The 19,578-nt window shown below is 38.6% G+C and overlaps 1 protein-coding gene across 5 annotated transcripts in view; it reads left to right on the plus strand.

The window, feature by feature from the left end:
* CDON (cell adhesion associated, oncogene regulated) overlaps positions 1 to 19,578 on the plus strand; it is a 114,564-nt gene that overhangs the window by 63,405 nt on the left and 31,581 nt on the right. For all 5 annotated transcript variants that reach the window (XR_012919022.1, XR_012919023.1, XM_012772349.3 and 2 more), the window contains exons 12-16: positions 3,302 to 3,505; positions 5,101 to 5,282; positions 5,759 to 5,864; positions 10,877 to 10,999; positions 18,756 to 18,977. Coding sequence is in view for 3 of the 5 variants with exons in the window: in XM_012772349.3 (XP_012627803.2) it covers positions 3,302 to 3,505; positions 5,101 to 5,282; positions 5,759 to 5,864; positions 10,877 to 10,999; positions 18,756 to 18,977 (837 nt within the window). In the remaining 2 variants the exon portion in view is untranslated. The remainder of the gene's footprint in view (positions 1 to 3,301; positions 3,506 to 5,100; positions 5,283 to 5,758; positions 5,865 to 10,876; positions 11,000 to 18,755; positions 18,978 to 19,578) is intronic.

A 19,578-nucleotide genomic window follows, 5' to 3' on the forward strand; every position in this document is an offset into this window, starting at 1 on the left:
CCATATTCACTTTTATTGCTCTCTAGTTAATCTTATGCTTTTTAAATGTCTTAGCAGTAAAATTTTCAAAAGACTTTTTAATATTTAAATCTCATACTTCTAAGTTCTGCAATTACAGCCTACTGTGCTTTTTGTGATTGTGCCAGTATGTCAGGACATCTAGGAAAGACTTAAAATTTCATTGTGGAGCCCTAAGAATTTCTAGGCTTTCTGTTCCATATTTTTGTGGTTTTCCATGAATTGGCCTTAGACAAAAGCAGGTCCTAATGCTTTGAACTGCCCCTGGAGCACCTGTGCTGCTGCCCTGTCAGGAGCCTGTCTTATGGGAGTACTTACTCCTCCAAGACACATTTTATCTATCTTAAGCAAATTTCTTATATGAGTAGCAACTTCATGTGAATAAAACCAACACCTGAAAAGCAAAATCCTTACTATTTATTTCACACACCCTCTGGTAGACACTGTACTAAATGCTGGAACTGCCAAGATAAAATAATTGTTGTCTTCAAGGAGTTTACAGTATAGTGGATGGTATTACACCTAAACCCATAACGACATAGTGGGTGATACAGACAGATACACTGTTTGAGTCATTATGCTTGAGGTTGTGCCCTTGGTGTTGGGATCATAAGAGCAATATATAGCCACACATTTGAGGGAGAGGGCTGAGAGTGGTAAGAGAGGCTCCCCAGCATCTTGAGCCAAGTCTCAAAGGGCAAGAATGATACAGCTAGATGAGAAACAAGAAAAGACATCTTTTGGTGCAAGAAACAGATTGACTGATGTGTTCTATTTTGTTTAGAGATTTTATTTAGTGTGACTGGGTGCTGTGGGGGATGATGCAAGGGTGGGTGGCAGGTAGGTGCCTTGTATGCTGCACTTAAAAGTTCAGTCTTTCCCTGAAAGCTGCAATAACCCTGAAGGGTTTTATAGAGAGATGGGAAGAAAGGCAAAAGATTAGGCTAGAGAAATACTAAGGAGACCGATGGCATGAATGGAGGAGGGAGGACCTATGTGAATGATGGGGATGGGATCCACATCGAATGAAAGGGAGAAAGATGGTGATTTGGGCTTCAGCAACTAGGGGCCATTTACAAAGATAACTAATAAGAGTTTTTAGATGAATATTATGGATTCAGTTCTGGAAATCATGAATTTGGAGTTATCCAAGCAGAGATAACCATGAGAAGTGATTTATTTAATGTTCATAACAGACTTAGGAGGAAAGTAGCATATCTGTTTCACAAATTAGGAAACTGAGGCTCAAGGAGGTTATGTAGCATGCCTGAGACCATGCAGAGAGCAGTGGGACAGTGTTCTTTTTCACCTTGTAAATAGTCACGTGCTGTTTCTTTTAGAGGTTGAAGATATCTTTCTCTGTAGAGATGTTTTCCTTAATAACTTTCTTTTCCTATATGATCAATGATGTTTGATGAGTTTTAACCTTAGACCAGGGGTCCTCAAACGTTTTAAACAGGGGGCCAGTTCACTGTCCCTCAGACCTTTGGAGGGCCGGACTATAGTTTAAAAAAAACTATGAACAAATTCCTATGCACACTGCACATGTCTTATTTTGAAGTAAAAAGCAAACGGGCAAAAACACCCTCATGTGGCCTGCCGGCTGTAGTTTGAGGACGCATGCTAGATAAATCAACATAAGAAGTTGTTTGGTTTTCTCATATTAAAAGAGAGATTCACTAACAGTTCTATTCATTCTGTTTCCATTGCTTTCTATCTTGAAAGGAATACAGTAAGTATCACTCAGAGTTGCCTGCTTTGTCTGTATTTCTCTTCATCCCTTAAGCAATTTGTTTTTAAAATGCCACAGTTTTCTCCATACAAGTGGAGCATGATATAGGCTAGGTAGGGATGGGGCTAAGGAGAAGGTACTGTCACCATGGCCAGGTGTTGGCCCTCCACCTTCCAGCTATAGCAACTTCATTATCAGCATGCCAAAAGGCCCTTGGTCTCTTGAGAACCAGCTCACTTCTACAAAATTCACAGGTTGGTTGATTAATGTAAACCAGAATGGCAGTTTACTAGTGTGCTGTGTTACTGTCCTACCGACTGGATTGTTTCTGTCAGCATTCTTTCCTTGTAGGCACCTAGTGGGATGCCAGTTACAACCACAAGATTGTTCGGCCACCAAGAGAGCTTAGGTGTATGCTGCACATGGCTGAGGAGCTTCGTCCTGATGCTTCCACCTGCTGCAGGGTCTAGACTCCAGGCTGTCTACTTTGTGGGTTAGGGCATCACCTCTCCTTGGCAGTGCTAACTGAAAATTGCTAGATATTAGCTCCCTGACTACCTTTTTCTACATGTTCGTGTGGATCATCTTTTCTGGATAGCACCTTTCTTTATTTAAGTACGTAGCCAGTCTTCCTGCTTTCATCCTAAGCAGCACTTCCTTTCCCCACTATTATCGGTATTGATTTTATCAGTCAGATTTTATCTGCATTTGCTGTTTGCAGTCTGTATTTTAGAATAGCATTCCTGTTGCCTTAAGGTATATGAAGGCAGGATATAATGTTAATGGTTAATATAATAATCAGTGGATTGCTGGATGCATTTTAGTAACTTGGATGGATAAAGAAAAACATTTAAATAAGAAAACATATGATTGTAAAAATTTATTATAAATTATAACCATAATCAGACTTGAAACATCAAATAATAATTACTTATTGTTTTAGTTATTAATTTAAAGTAGCATGGTCAAAATTATCATACTCATTAACTTTCAGTTTTTTAGAGCTAATTACCATGTTTATAGATTATTCTATTCTCTTTTATTTCCTGTGTTTGGCCATCCCAATCCTCCCACCCTTTTTTTTTTGAGATAGGCCTTTTTTTTTTTCCCCAGGCTGGAGTACAATGGCCTGATTGTATCTCACTGCAGCAGCCTCAAACTCCTGGGCTCAAGTGATCCTCCTGCCTCAGCTCAGCCTCCTGAGTAGCTGGGACTACAGGTGCATGCCATTAGGCCTGGCTAATTTTTCTATTTTTTGTAGAGACAGGATCTCGCTATGTTGCTCAGGCTGGTCTTACACTTCTTGGCTCAAGTGATCCTCCTGCCCTGGACTCCCAAAGTGCTGGGATTACTTACAGGTGTGAGCTGCTGTGCCTGGGCCCCATTTGCTTTTAACAGAGGACAGGAAGATAGCCATAATTTTATTAATTCTGGAAAAAAGTTTGGTTAAGAACCTTTAGGAACATGAGGTTTGGGATTTATCCCTTTAGTTCATTTAAATTATTCTATCTCTGACACCATGAGTTATTGAAATGAATGTTCCATTTTTAGTTCCAGAGGCACCAGATCGGCCTACTATTTCCACTGCCTCAGAGACGTCTGTCTATGTCACTTGGATTCCGAGGGCAAATGGGGGTTCTCCAATCACTGCCTTCAAGGTTGAATATAAACGAATGAGGACTAGTGATTGGCTGGTGGCAGCTGAAGATATCCCTCCTTCTAAACTTTCTGTGGAAGTTCGTAGTTTAGAACCAGGTAGTAAAATTCAAACATTTCCTTTTTTTTTTTTTTTACCATCAGCACTAATATTAGATGAATATTTCTAATGATCTTATATTTTTTCCAATTGTTAAAGTAATGCATGCTTATTGTATAAAAATTTGAAAATAAAGAAAATATAAAGAAGGGAATAAGTCACCTGAAATCCACCTATCCAGAGATAGTCACTGTTTATGTTTTGGTGTATTTATTTTCTAGCGTTTTTTTTTTTTCTTCTTAATACCAACCAAGATCATGCCATTTAAGTATTGTTTTGTCACCCCATTTCCCTCTTATTATATCATATGCATTTTCCATTATCATTAAGATTCTTCACAAGCTCAACTTTTGATAGTTGTTTGTCTTCTGTATAGGTAAATACACCATAGTTGACTTTTTGATTCTTTATTTCTGGATTTTAGTTTGTTTCTACTTTTTAAAGTTAGCAATAATGCAGTGAACATCTGTGTGTGTGTGTGTGTGTGTGTGTTTGTGTGTGTGTTGCAATGGCAGAGTATGTTAAGAGGAAGGTTGCTTGTTTTTCGGTTAAAATTGTTTGATCTGATGCTGAATCTCAGCACAATGATACTCAGTGCTTAGTCTTAGGAAAATAAGACAACGATTAACACTTGTTCTATCAGTTTTGTTTCCACAGAGGAACCACCTCCCCCCATCAAAATCTTGAGGCTATATGAAAGAATTTAAATTGTAAAAGAGAAAAAAGATAAACTTTGCTTACTTTTATTTGTTTAGGTTTCATGACTATTTTTGTTTCTGGACTTTTAAACGTACGTTAGTAGCAAATGCCTATTTGTCCAAACAAGTAATATGAGGAGCATAGAAATATATAGGTATACTTGGGAGAAGATGGCAGTTTTCAATGTAGGCAAAGCAAAGTAATATTTTATATACTGAAAACAATGTCTTCAGAAGCTCAGTGATTATTTTTGAGTTATTCGGAAACTTGCTTTAGGATTCTAATTTATTCTTTAGATTCAAATTTTCAGACATTCACAATCCTTAGCATTTTTAAAAGTTCTTAATATCTAATCCAAATAAATTCCTTCTGTTGTATTTTAAATCTTCTCCCTTTTACCCATTAGCCATGAAACCAAAGTGGCATCTGCTGTTACCCTCACAGTGCCTCTTGATAAATGTATTCACCATATTAAGCTTCACTTCAGTTGTTTCTTTTTAAGTTAAAAGAACCTAGTTTTGGGGACAGACACTTCAACTAATACTGTGTTTGATGGGTATGACTTAGAATGATGTGTAAAGAAGTCAGTGTCCTCCTTCTCCCTCTCCACCTGCTCCCTCCATGAGACGACATTGATCTCTCAGTGTTCTTCCCTGGGTCCTGAGAAGGTCTTGGGGTCTCGAACACAGTGCATTGAACAGCCACTCCCAGTTGATTGAAATAGGCCCATGCGGTGAAATCTGTTTACCAGACAGGCTTCAGAGTACATTATTTTTATTGTAGATGGGTACTTATGCACAATTGTCATATTTTAACTATGCTACCTTCAGTTGTCTCCTTATTGCTTTTTTTTTTAGTTATGGGTTTTTTGTTTTGTTTTTGTTTTTGCCTAAAGGTTCAACATACAAATTTAGGGTCATTGCTATCAACCATTATGGTGAGAGTTTTCGAAGTTCAGCGTCTCGTCCTTATCAGGTGGCTGGGTTCCCCAACCGGTTTTCCAACCGTCCAATAGCTGGACCTCACATTGCTTACACAGAGGCTGTCAGTGATACTCAGATCATGCTAAAGTGGACGGTAAGTAATGTCTTTTTGAATGGGAAGATTTTCTGATTTGGTCATGTTAACAATCAATTTAATATTCTCCTAATGCGATACTGTGGACAACAAATTTTTAAACTTTTAATTGAGGGGAAGTGAAAGGGTACCAATATTTGTCTAAAAGCACACATTATAAGGGGGGTAGGGTTAAAAATAAAATTATTGTTTCTTTGGCTCTCATCCAAGTGTTATTAACTGTCATCTTGTGATTAATTCATTTTGAACCAATATACTTTTTATGCTTTGGGGCCTATTATGCTGCTTTATTTTTGTTCAACCCTGCAATAAGCTACATGCTGTTAAAACCTTTGAATACCCTTGAATTAAGTTGAAAATGGCCATTAAGTATATTTGCAAAATGAAGCTATTTACCACAAAGACAAATATATGTTAGTGGATGTGTAAGTTAAATTTATTTTTGTCTTTGACAAGTCTTTGCTCTTATTTTTTAGTACATTCCATCAAGTAACAATAACACTCCTATTCAAGGATTTTATATCTATTACCGGCCAACAGATAGTGACAATGACAGTGATTATAAGAAGGATGTTGTAGAAGGTAAGCTTTGGAAGGAGAGGGTTTTTAAATGTTATGAAATGCATCATCCCAGGTTAAGATAGAGTAAAAAATGGAATGGCATATGCTCTATTACTGTTGAATTTGTCCCAAAGAAAGCCAGTTTTTCCAATTTTATATATATATTACCTTACCTTTTGGTTGCAGAAACCGTTATAAAAGTATGGAGAAGATTTGATTTGTCAGTAGTTCATCCGGAAAAAAATGTATTTCTGTTTTGTTTAAGTGAACAGTGACCTGAATATAAAAATCAAATGTGACCTTTAGCCACATTTAAAAAACAAATGTCTCACTCAAACAGTTTCATTAAAGTCTGTACTAGAAAGATTTCATCTTAAGTATATTACCCACTTTCAGAGAAATTGGAATGCATATAGAGAAAAAGAAAACAGCCGAAGCGGTGAAATGTATTGAGACTGCTTTTCTGCTGCATTTGAGACAGAGCTCAGAGTTTTGGGTGTGGCTGGAGGCCCCAGGACCAGGCTGGTTCCTGCCTCAGCCAGGTCTCCTGCACCTGTCCCTTTCTGGCCGCCTTTTGGTTTCCTTGTACGCAGCGAGAGGTATTTTTGCTTTGGGACCTTGGCACAGGTAGTTACCACTGCCTACTGTGCTCTGCCCCTAGCACTTTATCTAGGTGCTCCCACTGTTCTCTGCTCTGTGCTTAAATGCCACTTCATCAGGTAAACCCTCCCTGCTAACTTCCTCTCATTTGCATGAGATACCCTTGCAATAATTTCTAACCGTACCCTTTATCTTCATTTCATAGAAGTTATCAAAGTTTAAATACATGGTGTGTGTGTCTGTGTGTGTGTTTGGAATTATTTGCCTAAAGTTTGTCTCCTCTACTAAATGTTAACTTCTTTGTGGGCATGGGACTTTTTCCCTACAGCTGTATTGCCAGCCCCTACAATGATGAGGTGTTTAGTATTGAATTAATGTATCAATGAAGTCCAGAAAGAACAATGGAACGTCTAGTGGTGTTCAGGCTGGAAAAAAAGACTAACAGAAGCAACATGATAACTGTCTTCAGATATTTAAGGAGTATTATGTGGAAGAGGAGCTGAGTCAGTTGGGGGAGGGGAAGTTACAAGAAAGTAGTATAAGAAAGAACTTTCTAACATAGTATTTGAACATAGATTCCCTCACAAAGTAATAGACACTGTAATTTTGGAAATGATCAATAGGACATAGGTGACTATTTCTCAGTAATGTCTTGGAAGGGATTCTTGCTTTGGGAGGAAGGCTTCTTCCAAAACCTATTTTCACTCCAAGATTCTGATTCTTTGAAATACTCAACATCGTAATGAATCATATCAGAAAATTGCCCTCAGCCAAGATTATTTTTCATAATCAAATACTGCATATAGCTTTTGTTATAATAAATTACTTTAAGTATGCTATATTACATTTCTTTAAATATTGTAGCCGTTCTTTTAATGTTTAACCAATGGAATGACTTTTGTAATGTAATGAAAACTTTATGATCTGAGGTTTTTTTTGAGACAGAGTCTCACTATGTTGCCCAAGCTAGAGTGAATGCCATGGCGTCCGCCTAGCTCACAGCACCTCAAACTCCTGGGCTCAAGCAATCCTACTGCCTGAGCCTCCCAAGCTGAGACTACAGGCATGCCTGGCTAATTTTTTTTTCTATATATATTAGTTGGCCAATTAATTTATTTCTGTTTATAGTAGAGATGGGGTCTCACTCTTGCTTAGGTTGGTTTCGAACTCCTGACCTCGAGCAATCCACCCGCCTCGGCCTCCTAGAGTGCTAGGATTAAAGGTGTGAGCCACCGCGCCCGGCCTATGGTCTGAGTTTTAATACTCAGCACATAGTAGGTGCTCAATAAATATTTATTTTTGAATGAGGAACGATTGTTTTTCTTCTGCCATACCTATTTGTGGCAAAAGTATTCTGGTCTTAGCAGTCACCATAGTAGCTGTCTTGAGGGGTGAGGCCAGCAGTGTTCTCTTTCTAGACCCATGTGCTGGTGCCGTAGCTGTGTGCCGTTTGTGAGCCTTCACTATTCTGTACAGTTATGTGGACTTTTCTGTGTACAGATCAGATTTTACATCAATAAAAAGGCTATTTTAAAAAAAGAATTAGAAAAATAATTGTTATCACTATTCTGTATTTTGGTCCTGTGTAGTTCTTCATTTTAGTTCAGCTGGTTTAGAGTAGTGAGGATGCCACTTTCATTTTTAAAACCTTTTGACAGAGGTTAAATGTTTAAGTTCTGAACCAAACAAATGTAAATAAAATGTGTTTTATTTACATCTGTATTTCTCTGCCTTCCTCGCTCTCCTGCCTTCACCCTTTCTAGTTCTGCCCTCTAGAAATATCCACTAGTAAACAGTTTTTAAAGTATATTCTGTGGTCAAATCTTCAAACTTTTATAAATTTCTGTGATGTGAATAAAGAAGCTTTTCAATCTAGTACTAGTGCCTACAAGTGGGAGTTCTGCCTTAGGGCTCACAGAGAACTTGTTTATAAATGTAGCATACTGAGCCGTTAGATGTTTAAATGGACTTCACTGTGCTATGTAATTTGCTTATTCCTTATTTTCAAGTTTGTGCATATGAAATTCTTTTTGTGGCAATTGGAAACTATTGATCTATTCTCCCAAACCCAGGAATAAACGTGTTCATCCTTTGTATTTAAATTTTCTTTAAAAGTTTTACATTACTTATATGCATTGACCCCAAATTTAAGCTTTTGAAAAAAATCTGAAACTCAAATTGTAAAAGAATATATTAAGAACACTTTGGGAGGCTGAGGTAGGATTGCTTACGTCAGGAATTCGAGACCAGCCTAAGCAAGAGTGAGACCCCATCTCCACAAAAAATACAAAAATTAGCCAGGCATGGTGGCATGCACCTATAGTCCCAGCTACCCAGGAGGCTGAGGCAGGAGGATCGCTTGAGCCCAGGAGTTAGAGGTTGCTGTGAGCTAGGTAGGCTGACCACTGCATTCTACCCAGGGCAACAGAGTGAGACTCTTGTTGGAGGGAAGGGAAGGGGAAGGGATGTAGGGAGGGGAAGGGGAAGGGAAGCGGGGAGGGGAAGGGAAGGGAAGCGGGGAAGGGGAAGGGAAACGGGGAGGGGAAGGGGAAGGGAAGCGGGGAGGGGAAGGGAAGCGGGGAGGGGAAGGGAAGGGAGGATATAGTAAGAGAAGGACAATTAAGTTCTCTTATTTTCTGAATTAAGTTCTACATTTTGATGAACTATAAATGATTCCAGCATAGAATTGCTTTTGTGTTGAATATTTTTATCTTGTAAAGTTAAATCAAGTTCCAAATAAATCAAAGTATCAGTCATTCTGATCTTTAAGTCTGTGCTTCGGTTTCTGTCTACTATAAAGTATTCTTCTCTAAAGTATTCTTTGGGAAAATAACTGCCTGTTAAGCAAAATAACTGCCCGTTAATGTGTGGTGGTTGGTTGATTTTAAATCTAATAATGCAGTTAGTTGTCTTATTCATCAATGATCAGTAAAAATTTTTTCTCTTTGCTGATTTTTCTGTAATTTTTGCCATTGGAAGAATTATCATAGCAATGGAATATTAATCTCATAAGGTATGTATCATTTTAAGTGTTTTCTTTTATTAGCAACACATTAGAAGCCAAGTTTAATTCTATTTTTACTAGTGCTATGAAAGGAAAACTTCAAATCTAGTGTAGTAATTATTCAAGACAATGTTTATAGTTAGGTGAGTAGAGGGCCAGGTCAGGAAAGACCTAAGGCTAGAGAAAAAATAGAACTCTTTGGAAAGTTTTTGGATTTTAGAAGTAGGTCTGTCTATTCCAGTTTCAACCAGTTATAAAATTAAGATATTTTGGGGTTCTCTTTACATTTAAAATGGGGTACAGAATTCCTCCCTTCTTGAGGTTTCAGAGATGCCTGATCCTAAAACAAGCAGGTTTTCTTCCGTATAAAATGTGGGTCTGTGTGAGTGTGGGGTTTTGTATTGGCAACCTGGAAAGGGGTTTGTACTTCCAGAATGAAATATTTTTGTCTTTGTTGAATTAGACAGGAACCTGGTGGTGTTGGTCCTGTAACTCATGTGTGGGGTTTTGTTTTGGCTTTTTTCCTCCTTTAATTTGTTCTTAAATCAGTTGGTAGTATACTTGAGTTTCTAAGAAACAGTGGAAACAGTCTGAAGAGATATTTCCTAAGAGGGTTAAGAAAATTGAAGAGTTAATTAAATCTGGCAAAAGTGACCATGTTTATGAAAGTTTGTCATAGGTCCATGGAAGTATAAATGAGAGTGATTTGTATTGGAGTGTTCAGTTGAGGAGTGTTTCTAAATGAAATGTTGGCTGAGTGCCAGAGATAGCAGAATCATTTGATTAGAGATGCTTGTGTGCTTTGGAGACCCTGACTTAAAAGAAAAGTAGTAGTGGGAGTGGCAGCTAGAGTTTCCTGTAGTAGGTTTTGCTTTTTGATGATTCTCAGAAGCCTGTTCAGGCATTTGTTTACATGGCAGTTCATGCTGTGGCCATTACAATTGAATTGAGAGGTTCAATAAGGCCTTTCTTGTCACTGGTCACTTGCTTTGGGAAATGTACCATTTGCTGATCTCATATATAGTATTGCTTTTGGGTGGGTGGCATAGTGATTTGACTTGGTGAGTTGAAATAAGGATCAAAGGACTTGAGGTTTTTCTTTTACCTATGTATAAGAGTAACATATATTTTATGAAAAGCTCATCACTAATTATTTTTAATGAAACAAGTATTACAACCAACACACAGATGTAGCTTTAATTCAGTTTATTTTTTCTCTCCACCTTTTTTCACGCCACGTAATAGAAATGCTGTTTATCTGTGGCACATTATTAAATTATATTACATTAAGTGCATTTTTATTGCACAAACTACACTAGATGGTGATGGATGCTGTTCTGGCCTCATTCCAAATATATTAAGTAATTATGTTGACGTCAGCATGTAGGTTGTACTAAATGTAAAGCTGTCTTTCATTTTTCCTTTCTAGGTTCAAAGCAGTGGCACATGATTGGCCACCTGCAGCCAGAGACCTCCTATGACATTAAAATGCAGTGCTTCAATGAAGGAGGAGAAAGCGAATTTAGCAACGTGATGATCTGCGAGACTAAAGGTAGGAGAAGGAGAAAATTTGTGCTTTATTGATGTATTTACCTGAGGGAATTTCTGCTTCAGACCATTTTCTAGGTGCATACATTATACTTTCCCAACAAAAGTATACTATGTTGGCTAGAGCATTTGTCTAAAATATAGTTTACATAAGCATTCTGTTCATTAAAACAGAAGACACCACTGGTGAATAATAGAAACAGCTAATGTGGGTATTTGCAAGCAAAAGCACTCCTGTCCACTGTCTCACTTAATCTTCACGACAACCTTGAGGATACTGTCAACTGCAAAGAACACAGAAATCCCCACTAAGTAGGCTTCAGCAGTGAGGAAATGTATTGTCCCCAGAATAAGAAGTCTAGAAGTAGGTAAGTCACTCCATAATTGTTTAATCCAGAGGTTCATGGCTTTCTGTTTCTCCTCTGCCATCTTCTGGTTGTCAGCTTTGCCCTAAGCCTGGCACTGTTGTCCATAGCTCACCACAGTTCTGGCTTCACATCTAGGTGCTGTGAAATCTGACAGTGTCTATTTTTATTTTTATTTTTAATTTTTTTTATTTCAGCATATTATGGGGTTACAAATGTTAAGGTTACATATATTGCCTATCCCCCCTACTCCTTTGAGTCAGAGCTTCAAGCGTGACCATCCCCCAGATGTTGCATATCCCACTTATTAATTCACTCATGTATTAATGAGCACCTGGGTTATTTCCACACCTTTGCGATTGTGAACTGTGCTGCTATAAACATTCGAGTGCAGGTTTCTCATTTGTAGAGTGTCATTTGATCTTTTGGGTAGATGCTCAGTAGTGGAATTGCTGGATCAAATGGTAGATCTACTTGTATCGCTTTAAAGTATCTCCATATTGCTTTCCACAGAGGCTGAACCAGTTTGCAGTCCCACCAGCAGTGTAGGAGTGTTCCTCTCTCTCTGCATCCACGCCAACATCTATTGTTTGGGGACTTTTTGATAAAGGCCATTCTTACTGGAGATAAGTGATATCTCATTGCGGTTTTGATTTGCATTTCCCTGATGATTAGAGATGTTGAGCATTTTATCATATGTTTGTTGGCCATTATTCTGTCTTCTTTTGTGAAATTTCTATTCATGTACTTTGCCCACTTTTTGATAGGGTTGTTTGATTTTTCCTTGCTGATTTTCCTGAGTTCTAAATAAATTCTAGTTATCAGCTCTTTATTGGATGTGTAGCTTGCAAAAATTTTCTCCCATTCTGTGGGTTGTCTGTTTGCTCTCTTGATAGTTTCTTTGGCTGTGCAGAAGCTTTTTAATTTGATAAGGTCCCATTTATTTATTTTTCTTGCTGCTGTGATTGCTTTTGGGGACTTCTTCATAAATTCTTTGCCTAGGCCAATGTCTAGAAGAGTATTTCCAACGTTTTTCTCCAGAATTCTAATAGTTTCACACCTAGTGTTCAAGTCTGTTACCCAGCGTGAGTTGATTTTTGTGATAGGTGAAAGGTACGGGTCCTGTTTCAGTTCTCTTCATGTGGCTATCAAGTTTTCCCAGCACCATTTATTGAATAAGGATTCTTTTCCCCAGTATATGTTTTTGTCTGCTTTGTCAAAGATTAGTTGGCTATATGAGGATGGTTTTATATCTGGGTTCTCTGTTCTGTTCCACTGGTCAATTTCCCGTTTCTTGTGCCAGTCCCAAGCTGTTTTAATTACTATAGCCTTGTAGTATAGTTTGAAATTTGATATTTTGATACCTCCTATTTAGTTTTTATTGCCTAGGATTGATTTTGCTATACGGGGTCTTCTCTGGTTCCATATGAAGTGTAAAACTATTTTTTCTATATCTGTGAAAAATGATGATGGTATTTTAATAGGGTTTGCATTGACTCTGTAGGCCACTTTAGGTGGTATAGACATTTTAACAATGTTAATTCTGTCGACCGATGAGCATGGTATATTCTTCCACCTGTTTACGTCCTCTGCTGTTTCTTTCTTCAGGGTTTCATAGTTCTCCCTGTAGAGGTCTTTTACCTCCTTAGTTAAATATATTTCTAGGTGCTTTATTTTCTTTGTTGCTATTTTGAAGGGAAGTGAGTCTTTGATTTGGTTCTCACTTGTACTGTTGTTGGTGTATATGAATGTCTCTGATTTCTGTGTATTGATTTTGTATCCTGAGACTTTACCAAATTCATTTATCAATTCAAGGAGTCTCTTGGTTGAATCCTTGGGGTTTTCTAGGTATAATATCATGTCTTCAGTAAAGAGTAAGAGTTTGATCTCTTCTGCTTCTATTTGGATGCCCTTAATTCTGCTTTCTTGTCTGATTGCTGTAGCAAGGACTTCCAGCACTATGTTGAATAGAAGTGGAGATATCAGGCAACCCTGTCTTGTTCCAGTTCTAAGTGGGAATGCTTTCAGTTTTTCCCCATTCAGGAGGATATTGGCTGTGGGTTTGTCATATATGGCTTGTATCATTTTAAGGTAAGCCCCATCTATGCCTATTTTGTTGAGCATTCTTATCATAAAAGGCTGTTGAATTTTGTTGAATGCTTTTTCTGAGTGTAATGAGAGGATCATATGGTCTTTGTTTTTGCTTCTGTTTATATAGTGAATTACATTTATAGGTTTGTGTATGTTGAACCATCCCTGCATCCCTGGCATGAAGCCCACTTGGTTGTGATGGATTATTTTCTTGATAAGCACCTGGATTCTATTAGCTAGGATTTTGTTGAGAATTTTTGCATCTATATTCATAAGGGATATTGGTCTGTAGTTTTCTTTTTTTGTTGTATCCTTTCATGGTTTTGGTATCAGGGTTATGTTCACTTCATAAAATGTGTTGGGGAGGATTCCATCCTTCTCGATGTTGTGGAATAATTTCTGCAGGATAGGCACTAGTTCTTCTTTGTAGGTGTGGTAAAATTCGGGTGTGAAATCATCTGGTCGAGGACTTTTCTTTTTAGGAAGGTTTTTTATTGCTGTTTCAATTTCAGTACTTGATATTGGTCTGTTCAGGAACTCTTTTTCTTCCTGGTTGAGCCTAGGGAGGCTGTGTGTTTCTAAGAAATTGTCCATTTCCTCCCCATTTTCCAGTTGGTGTGCATAAAGGTTTTTGTAGTATTTGTAAATTATATCTTGTATCTCCGTGGCATCAGTTGTAATTTCTCCTTTATTGTTCCTAATGGAGCTTATTAGAGATTTTTCTTTTCTTCTTTTCATTAGTCTAGCCAATGGTGTGTCAATTTTGTTTATTTTTTCAAAGAACCAACTTTTTGTTTTATTAATCTTCCGTATAGTTTCCCTGTTGTCAATTCGTTTAGATATTTATGATTTCACTTCTTCTGCTGGGTTGGGGGTCAGTCTGGTCTTTCTTTTTCAAGCTCTTTGAGACGATTCATTAGGTTGTCTATTTGTGATCTTTTTGACTTTTGGATATAGGCATTTATGGAAATATACTTTCCATATAGGACTTAGGACTGCTTAGCTGTGTCCCATAGGATTTGGTAACTTGTGTCTCCTTTGTCATTTAGTTCAAAGAATCTTTTCATTTCCATCTTGATTTCCTCATTTATGAAGTGATCATTCAGCAGAAGGTTGTTTAGTTTCCATGACTTTGTGTAGAAATGAGAACTCCTGTTAGGATTGATTTCTACATTTATTCCATTGTGGTCTGAAAAGATACATGGCATAATTTCTATTTTTTAAAATTGTTTGAGACGTGCTTTGTGTCCTAGGATATGGTCAATCTTAGAGAATGACCCATGAGCTGATGAGAAGAATGTATATTCAGTGGTTTTGGGGTAGAATGTCCTGTAAATGTCAGTCAGGACCATTTGTTCTAGGGTTCTGTTTAAGTCCATTATTTCTTTGTTGATTTTCTGTTTGGAGGATCTGTCCTGTGCTGTCAGTGGGGTGTAAAGTCTCCAACTATTATGGTGGTGGTGTTTATCCATTTGTTTAGATCAAGTAGAGTTTGTTTTATGAATCTGGGCGCACCAAGGTTGGGTGCATATATGTTTAGAATTGTTATGTCTTCTTGTTCACCATTATATAGTGACCTTCTTTGTCTTTTATTACTTTTGTTGATTTAAAAACTAAGTTATCTGTAATCAGCACTGCCATGCCAGCTTTCTTTTGGCTTCCATTTGCTTGAAATATTGTTCTCCACCCCTTTACCTTTAGTCTAACTGCATCCTTGCAGGTTAGATGTGTTTCCTGAAGGCAGCAGATACTTGGCTTGTATTTTTTTATCCATTCGGCCAGCCTGTGTCTCTTGAGTGGGCAGTTCAAGCCATTTACATTTATTGAGAGAACTGATAGGTGGGGCAGATTTCTGTTCATTATGTTGAGTTGAACTTTGTTGCTTTGTTTTCTCTCTTGAGCCATTGTGGTATCTGGGCTTTGATCTTTAGCTTTGAGTAGATTTACATTCGTGAGTGTTTATTGTGCTGATTCATGAGTAACACTGTTTTGAGTACTTCTTGTAGGGCTGGTCTTGTCTTAGTGAATTCCCTCAGTCTTTGCTTATGTGAGAATGTCTTGATTTCTCTGTCATATACAAAACTTAGTTTTGCAAGGAATAAGATTCTAGGCTGGGCATTATTCTGTTTCAGTAAAGTGAGAATAGGGCCCCAGTCTCTCCTTGCTTGTAAAGTCTCAGCAGAGAAGTCTGGTGTTATTCGAATTGGCTTTCCCTTGTATGTTACTTGCTTTTTTCGTCTTACAGCTCTTAGAAGGGCCTCTTTAGTTGATATTTTGGTCAGTCTGATGACTGCTTGTCGTGAAGTCTTTCTGTTTGTATTGAATCTCCCAGGGGTCCTCTGAGCTTCTTGAACTTGTATATCGAGATTTTGAGCATGGCCTGGGAAATTTTCCTCTATTATATCTTCAAATAGCTTGTCCAACCCTTGAGTGTTTTCTTCTTCCCCTTCTGGTAATTGTATGACCCTCACATTAGGTTTCTTCACATAATCCTACATCTCTTGTAGGCTTTGCTCTGTTCTCTTGTTTCTCTGCTCTATCTCTGTGACTGATTTATTTAATTGGAAGGTGTTATCTTTAATCTCTGAGATTCTTTTTTCTGTTTGATCTACCCTGTTCTTGGGGCTTTCCACTGTGTTTTGTAGTTCCCTGAATTGATTCCTCATTTCCAGGAGTTTGGTGAAGCTTTTCTTCATTGTTTCAATTTTTAGTGAATTTTGTTTCAGGTCCTGGAATCTTTTTGTGTTTTCTTTTTGTTAGTTATGCAGTTGTTCTTTCAAGTTGTTGAATTTTCTTACGATCCTCTTTCAAAATTCTTCTTCTGTCATTTTAGTCGCCTGATTTTGGTTGGTGTCCATTTCTAAGGGGCTGGTGCTCCTCTTTGTGGGTGTGCTTTCTGTTTGGTTCTTCATATTTCCAGAGTTCCTTCCCTGATTTCTTCCCATCTGGATCAGTTGTTGCTTCTTGCCTTAGGTTTTTGTTTGGGTATTGACATGCCCTGTTTAGTCTCTTAGCCAGTAGGTGGTGTTTGTGGGTGAGATTTGACCACACCCTGTATGATGAGTCAGTAGGTGCCGTGAAAAGGGTGTGCAGAATGTCCTCCCTGTCAGTAGGTAGTACTTGCTCAGAGGAGCAGGCTACACTGTTTTTTTGGGTCTTGTATCCAGTTCTTGTTACCCTGGAGGGGCACTCTAGTGCCTCAGGTGGTGGGTGGCGCCCTGGAACTTCCAGGTGTATCCTTTTCTCCCCCTCCATGAGGGCTGGTCTGGGAGTGAGTCTGGACAGTGCTGGGTTGGGTAAGCCTGCCCTCAGGCACCACCAATGCTGTTAGCAGGTGTCAAAGTTCTGTTCTCTGCTTCCAGGAAAAGCTTTCAGGGAGGGGCTGGAATGGCCCCACTGTCAGAAAGTTTGTGTGTGGGGGTGGGGCCGTCTGCGATCTGCAGTCTGGAGCGGGCCTTGCTTCTTTCCACCCTCCCCAATTCTGCAACTACTTCTGGGCCTCTGCCAGCAGGCCAGACCTCACGCCACTGGGCCTTCACTGGCTATGATGCTGGTCTGGACGTTCCCTGTGCAGGGTCTCCGCCTGGGATGGGCACACAGCCCCCCTTTGGGAGGAGGGTTTCCCTCAAGGACGCTGATATGCCCCTGAAGGCACACTCACCTCAGTAGGCTGTTCACCTATATCCCTTCTGTGTCCTGGGCAATGCGAGACCTGGTTGCATGGGATCTGGTCTGCAGGTCTGACCTCTGGGCCCTGGAGTTCAATCCCTAACCCCACCAGGGAGAGGAGACTGCTGTGATTTTTCCTTGAGTTCTTTGGCTTCTCTTTATGGTTTTCATCTTACCTTTCTCATTTCAGGCTTTTACCTGTCTCTCCTTATTGACATTGATAGGTTTGTCCTCAGTTTTTAACTTTAGCAAGAGGTTGGAAACCAGATCATGAAGCTTGGTAGAATTGCAAATAAATTAAGAATAAAAAAAGAGTGATTAAGCCTGAAGGACTTCCCCATGAGTCATCATGATCTTTAATGTATGATATGGAACATCCATGGTGCTCAAAAACTTTTGTCTTTCTTTTAGAGTTGGCAGGGACCATAGAATTGTCAAATCCAACTTACCACCTGAAGAAGAAATTCCCTTTGAAGTCTCTGCCAAATATCCATCCAATGCTCAATACTGGAGAGCTCCTCCTTCCTTTAAAAGATGGCCTCCTTTTTCCTTATTCTCAGCCCTGTTCGGTGTAGTTGTTATTGCTAGAAAATTGAGTCCCAATTTAATGTCATTTGTAAAGTAAATTTTTAAGAGGCTACTTTGCTCTCATGGCTTGTTAGGCTCCATGGAATATATTATATATAGGAAATATATAGTATAGTATTAATAGTATAATAGCTAATAATAACAGCAAAATTGATTAAACACCACTGTGTGCTAGGCTCTAAGTGCTTGTGTGGCTGAACTCATTTACTCTTTTTCATGACTGTATGACAAAGCTCTTGTTATCTTCCCTGTTTTCCAAGTGCAGGAGTGGGGTTTGTGGAGGTAAAAGTCATGTAGCTGATGTGAAATGGTGACACTGTGATGTGTGCCCAGACAGTCTGGTTCCAGAGACCAGGCTGTGCACCACTTTACTGCGTTTCTGTGACATTTAGAGCATTAAGAACATATGTCTTAGGGGTGAGAGAATGGGGTTTGAGTCCCACCTGTTATTAGCTTTTGTTATCACTGTTACCCAGAATAGCAATGAATTAGGTAAAAGTAAAACATTTATGTGGACTCCAAAAGTCTTTGTTTTTGGAATGCTTAATATTATATGTGAAGTTTGGGGAATTATATGTAGTTGTTCCAACAGTCCAAAGCCATCCCTTCTCCTATTGGTAGTGATATTTTTATACATGGTAGAAGCATAAAATATGTAATTTTGAGTTTAATTCAGCTCAGAATAGATCAGATATAAAGGAGTTTTTGTTCCATCGAGAAGTTGAAATACTTCATTTTAACTCTTTGGGAATTTTCTGTAAGAACAATTAGTAGATAATGATATAGCAGTTTGGGTTATATGAAGTGTATATGTTTCTCTGCTCTTAGAGTTTCTCTAAAATTTGTGGACTAAAACTTTGGCACATCCAGTACTTAAACTTTGGAGCCCTCTTTGTGACTCACTGGTGGTCAGACCATCTCAGTGACAAGTATAAGCAAACTGGCTTGCATTCCTGACCATTCCTTTTTGCATTCCTTTGGACAGCAAACCATTCCTTAGAGTCTGTGTTCACTCTGACATCATGTTTTCCTTTATATTTCAACTAGTGAAACGTGTTCCTGGAGCTTCTGAGTATCCTGTCAAAGACTTGAGTACCCCTCCAGATTCTTCAGGAGGTGGAGGAAATGTTGGGCCTGCAGCTAGCCCTGCCAGAAGCAGTGATATGTTGTATCTGGTTGTGGGCTGTGTGCTGGGTGTCATGGTCCTCATTCTTATGGCTTTCATTGCCATGTGCTTGTGGAAGAATCGCCAACAGAATACCATACAGAGTGAGTCATTCATAAGTTTTTCCTTTTCTTTTGCTAAAAATGGGTAGAAAAATATTGTCAGAATAAATATTAATTCCTAACACTTTTATGTATTAGTGTCATGGTGTAAAACACATTAGATGCTCTTCATTCAGAGGAGATGACTTTAAAACTATCCTAGCTGTCAGCCAAAGTAAGTGAAGCATCAAATTAAATTGCCCAGTAGACATAAACACCAAAGCTAAAACTGAGAAGGTCTCTGAATAAATAGCTGACTTAGTGCTGGGAAACTCTAGCTTTGTTGGACCACCAAAGAGGAGGCGTACTTGAAGCTGAGCTCTGAAATTGCAGTAGTGACACCTTCATGCTGATGCAAATCTTGTCAACAGGGAATAGAAAAGCTATGATGAAAAGACAGGTAGTAAAGATTTTTCTAAGTTATTGTCTGAACCTGATGGACCAAGACTGCTCCAGAGTGGCATCCTCTCCCCTAGGTGTGTCTGGTAATAGGTGTGCTTGAACAGTCGAAGGCACTGTTTGGAAACAAATGATCTAGAACCACTTTTCCCATTTCTCTTGCTTCAATCCTCCTCACCTCACCTTCTTGCCTTTCCCATTCTCC

This window comes from Microcebus murinus, chromosome 4 (assembly GCF_040939455.1).
Source record: "Microcebus murinus isolate Inina chromosome 4, M.murinus_Inina_mat1.0, whole genome shotgun sequence".
NCBI lineage: Eukaryota > Metazoa > Chordata > Mammalia > Primates > Cheirogaleidae > Microcebus > Microcebus murinus.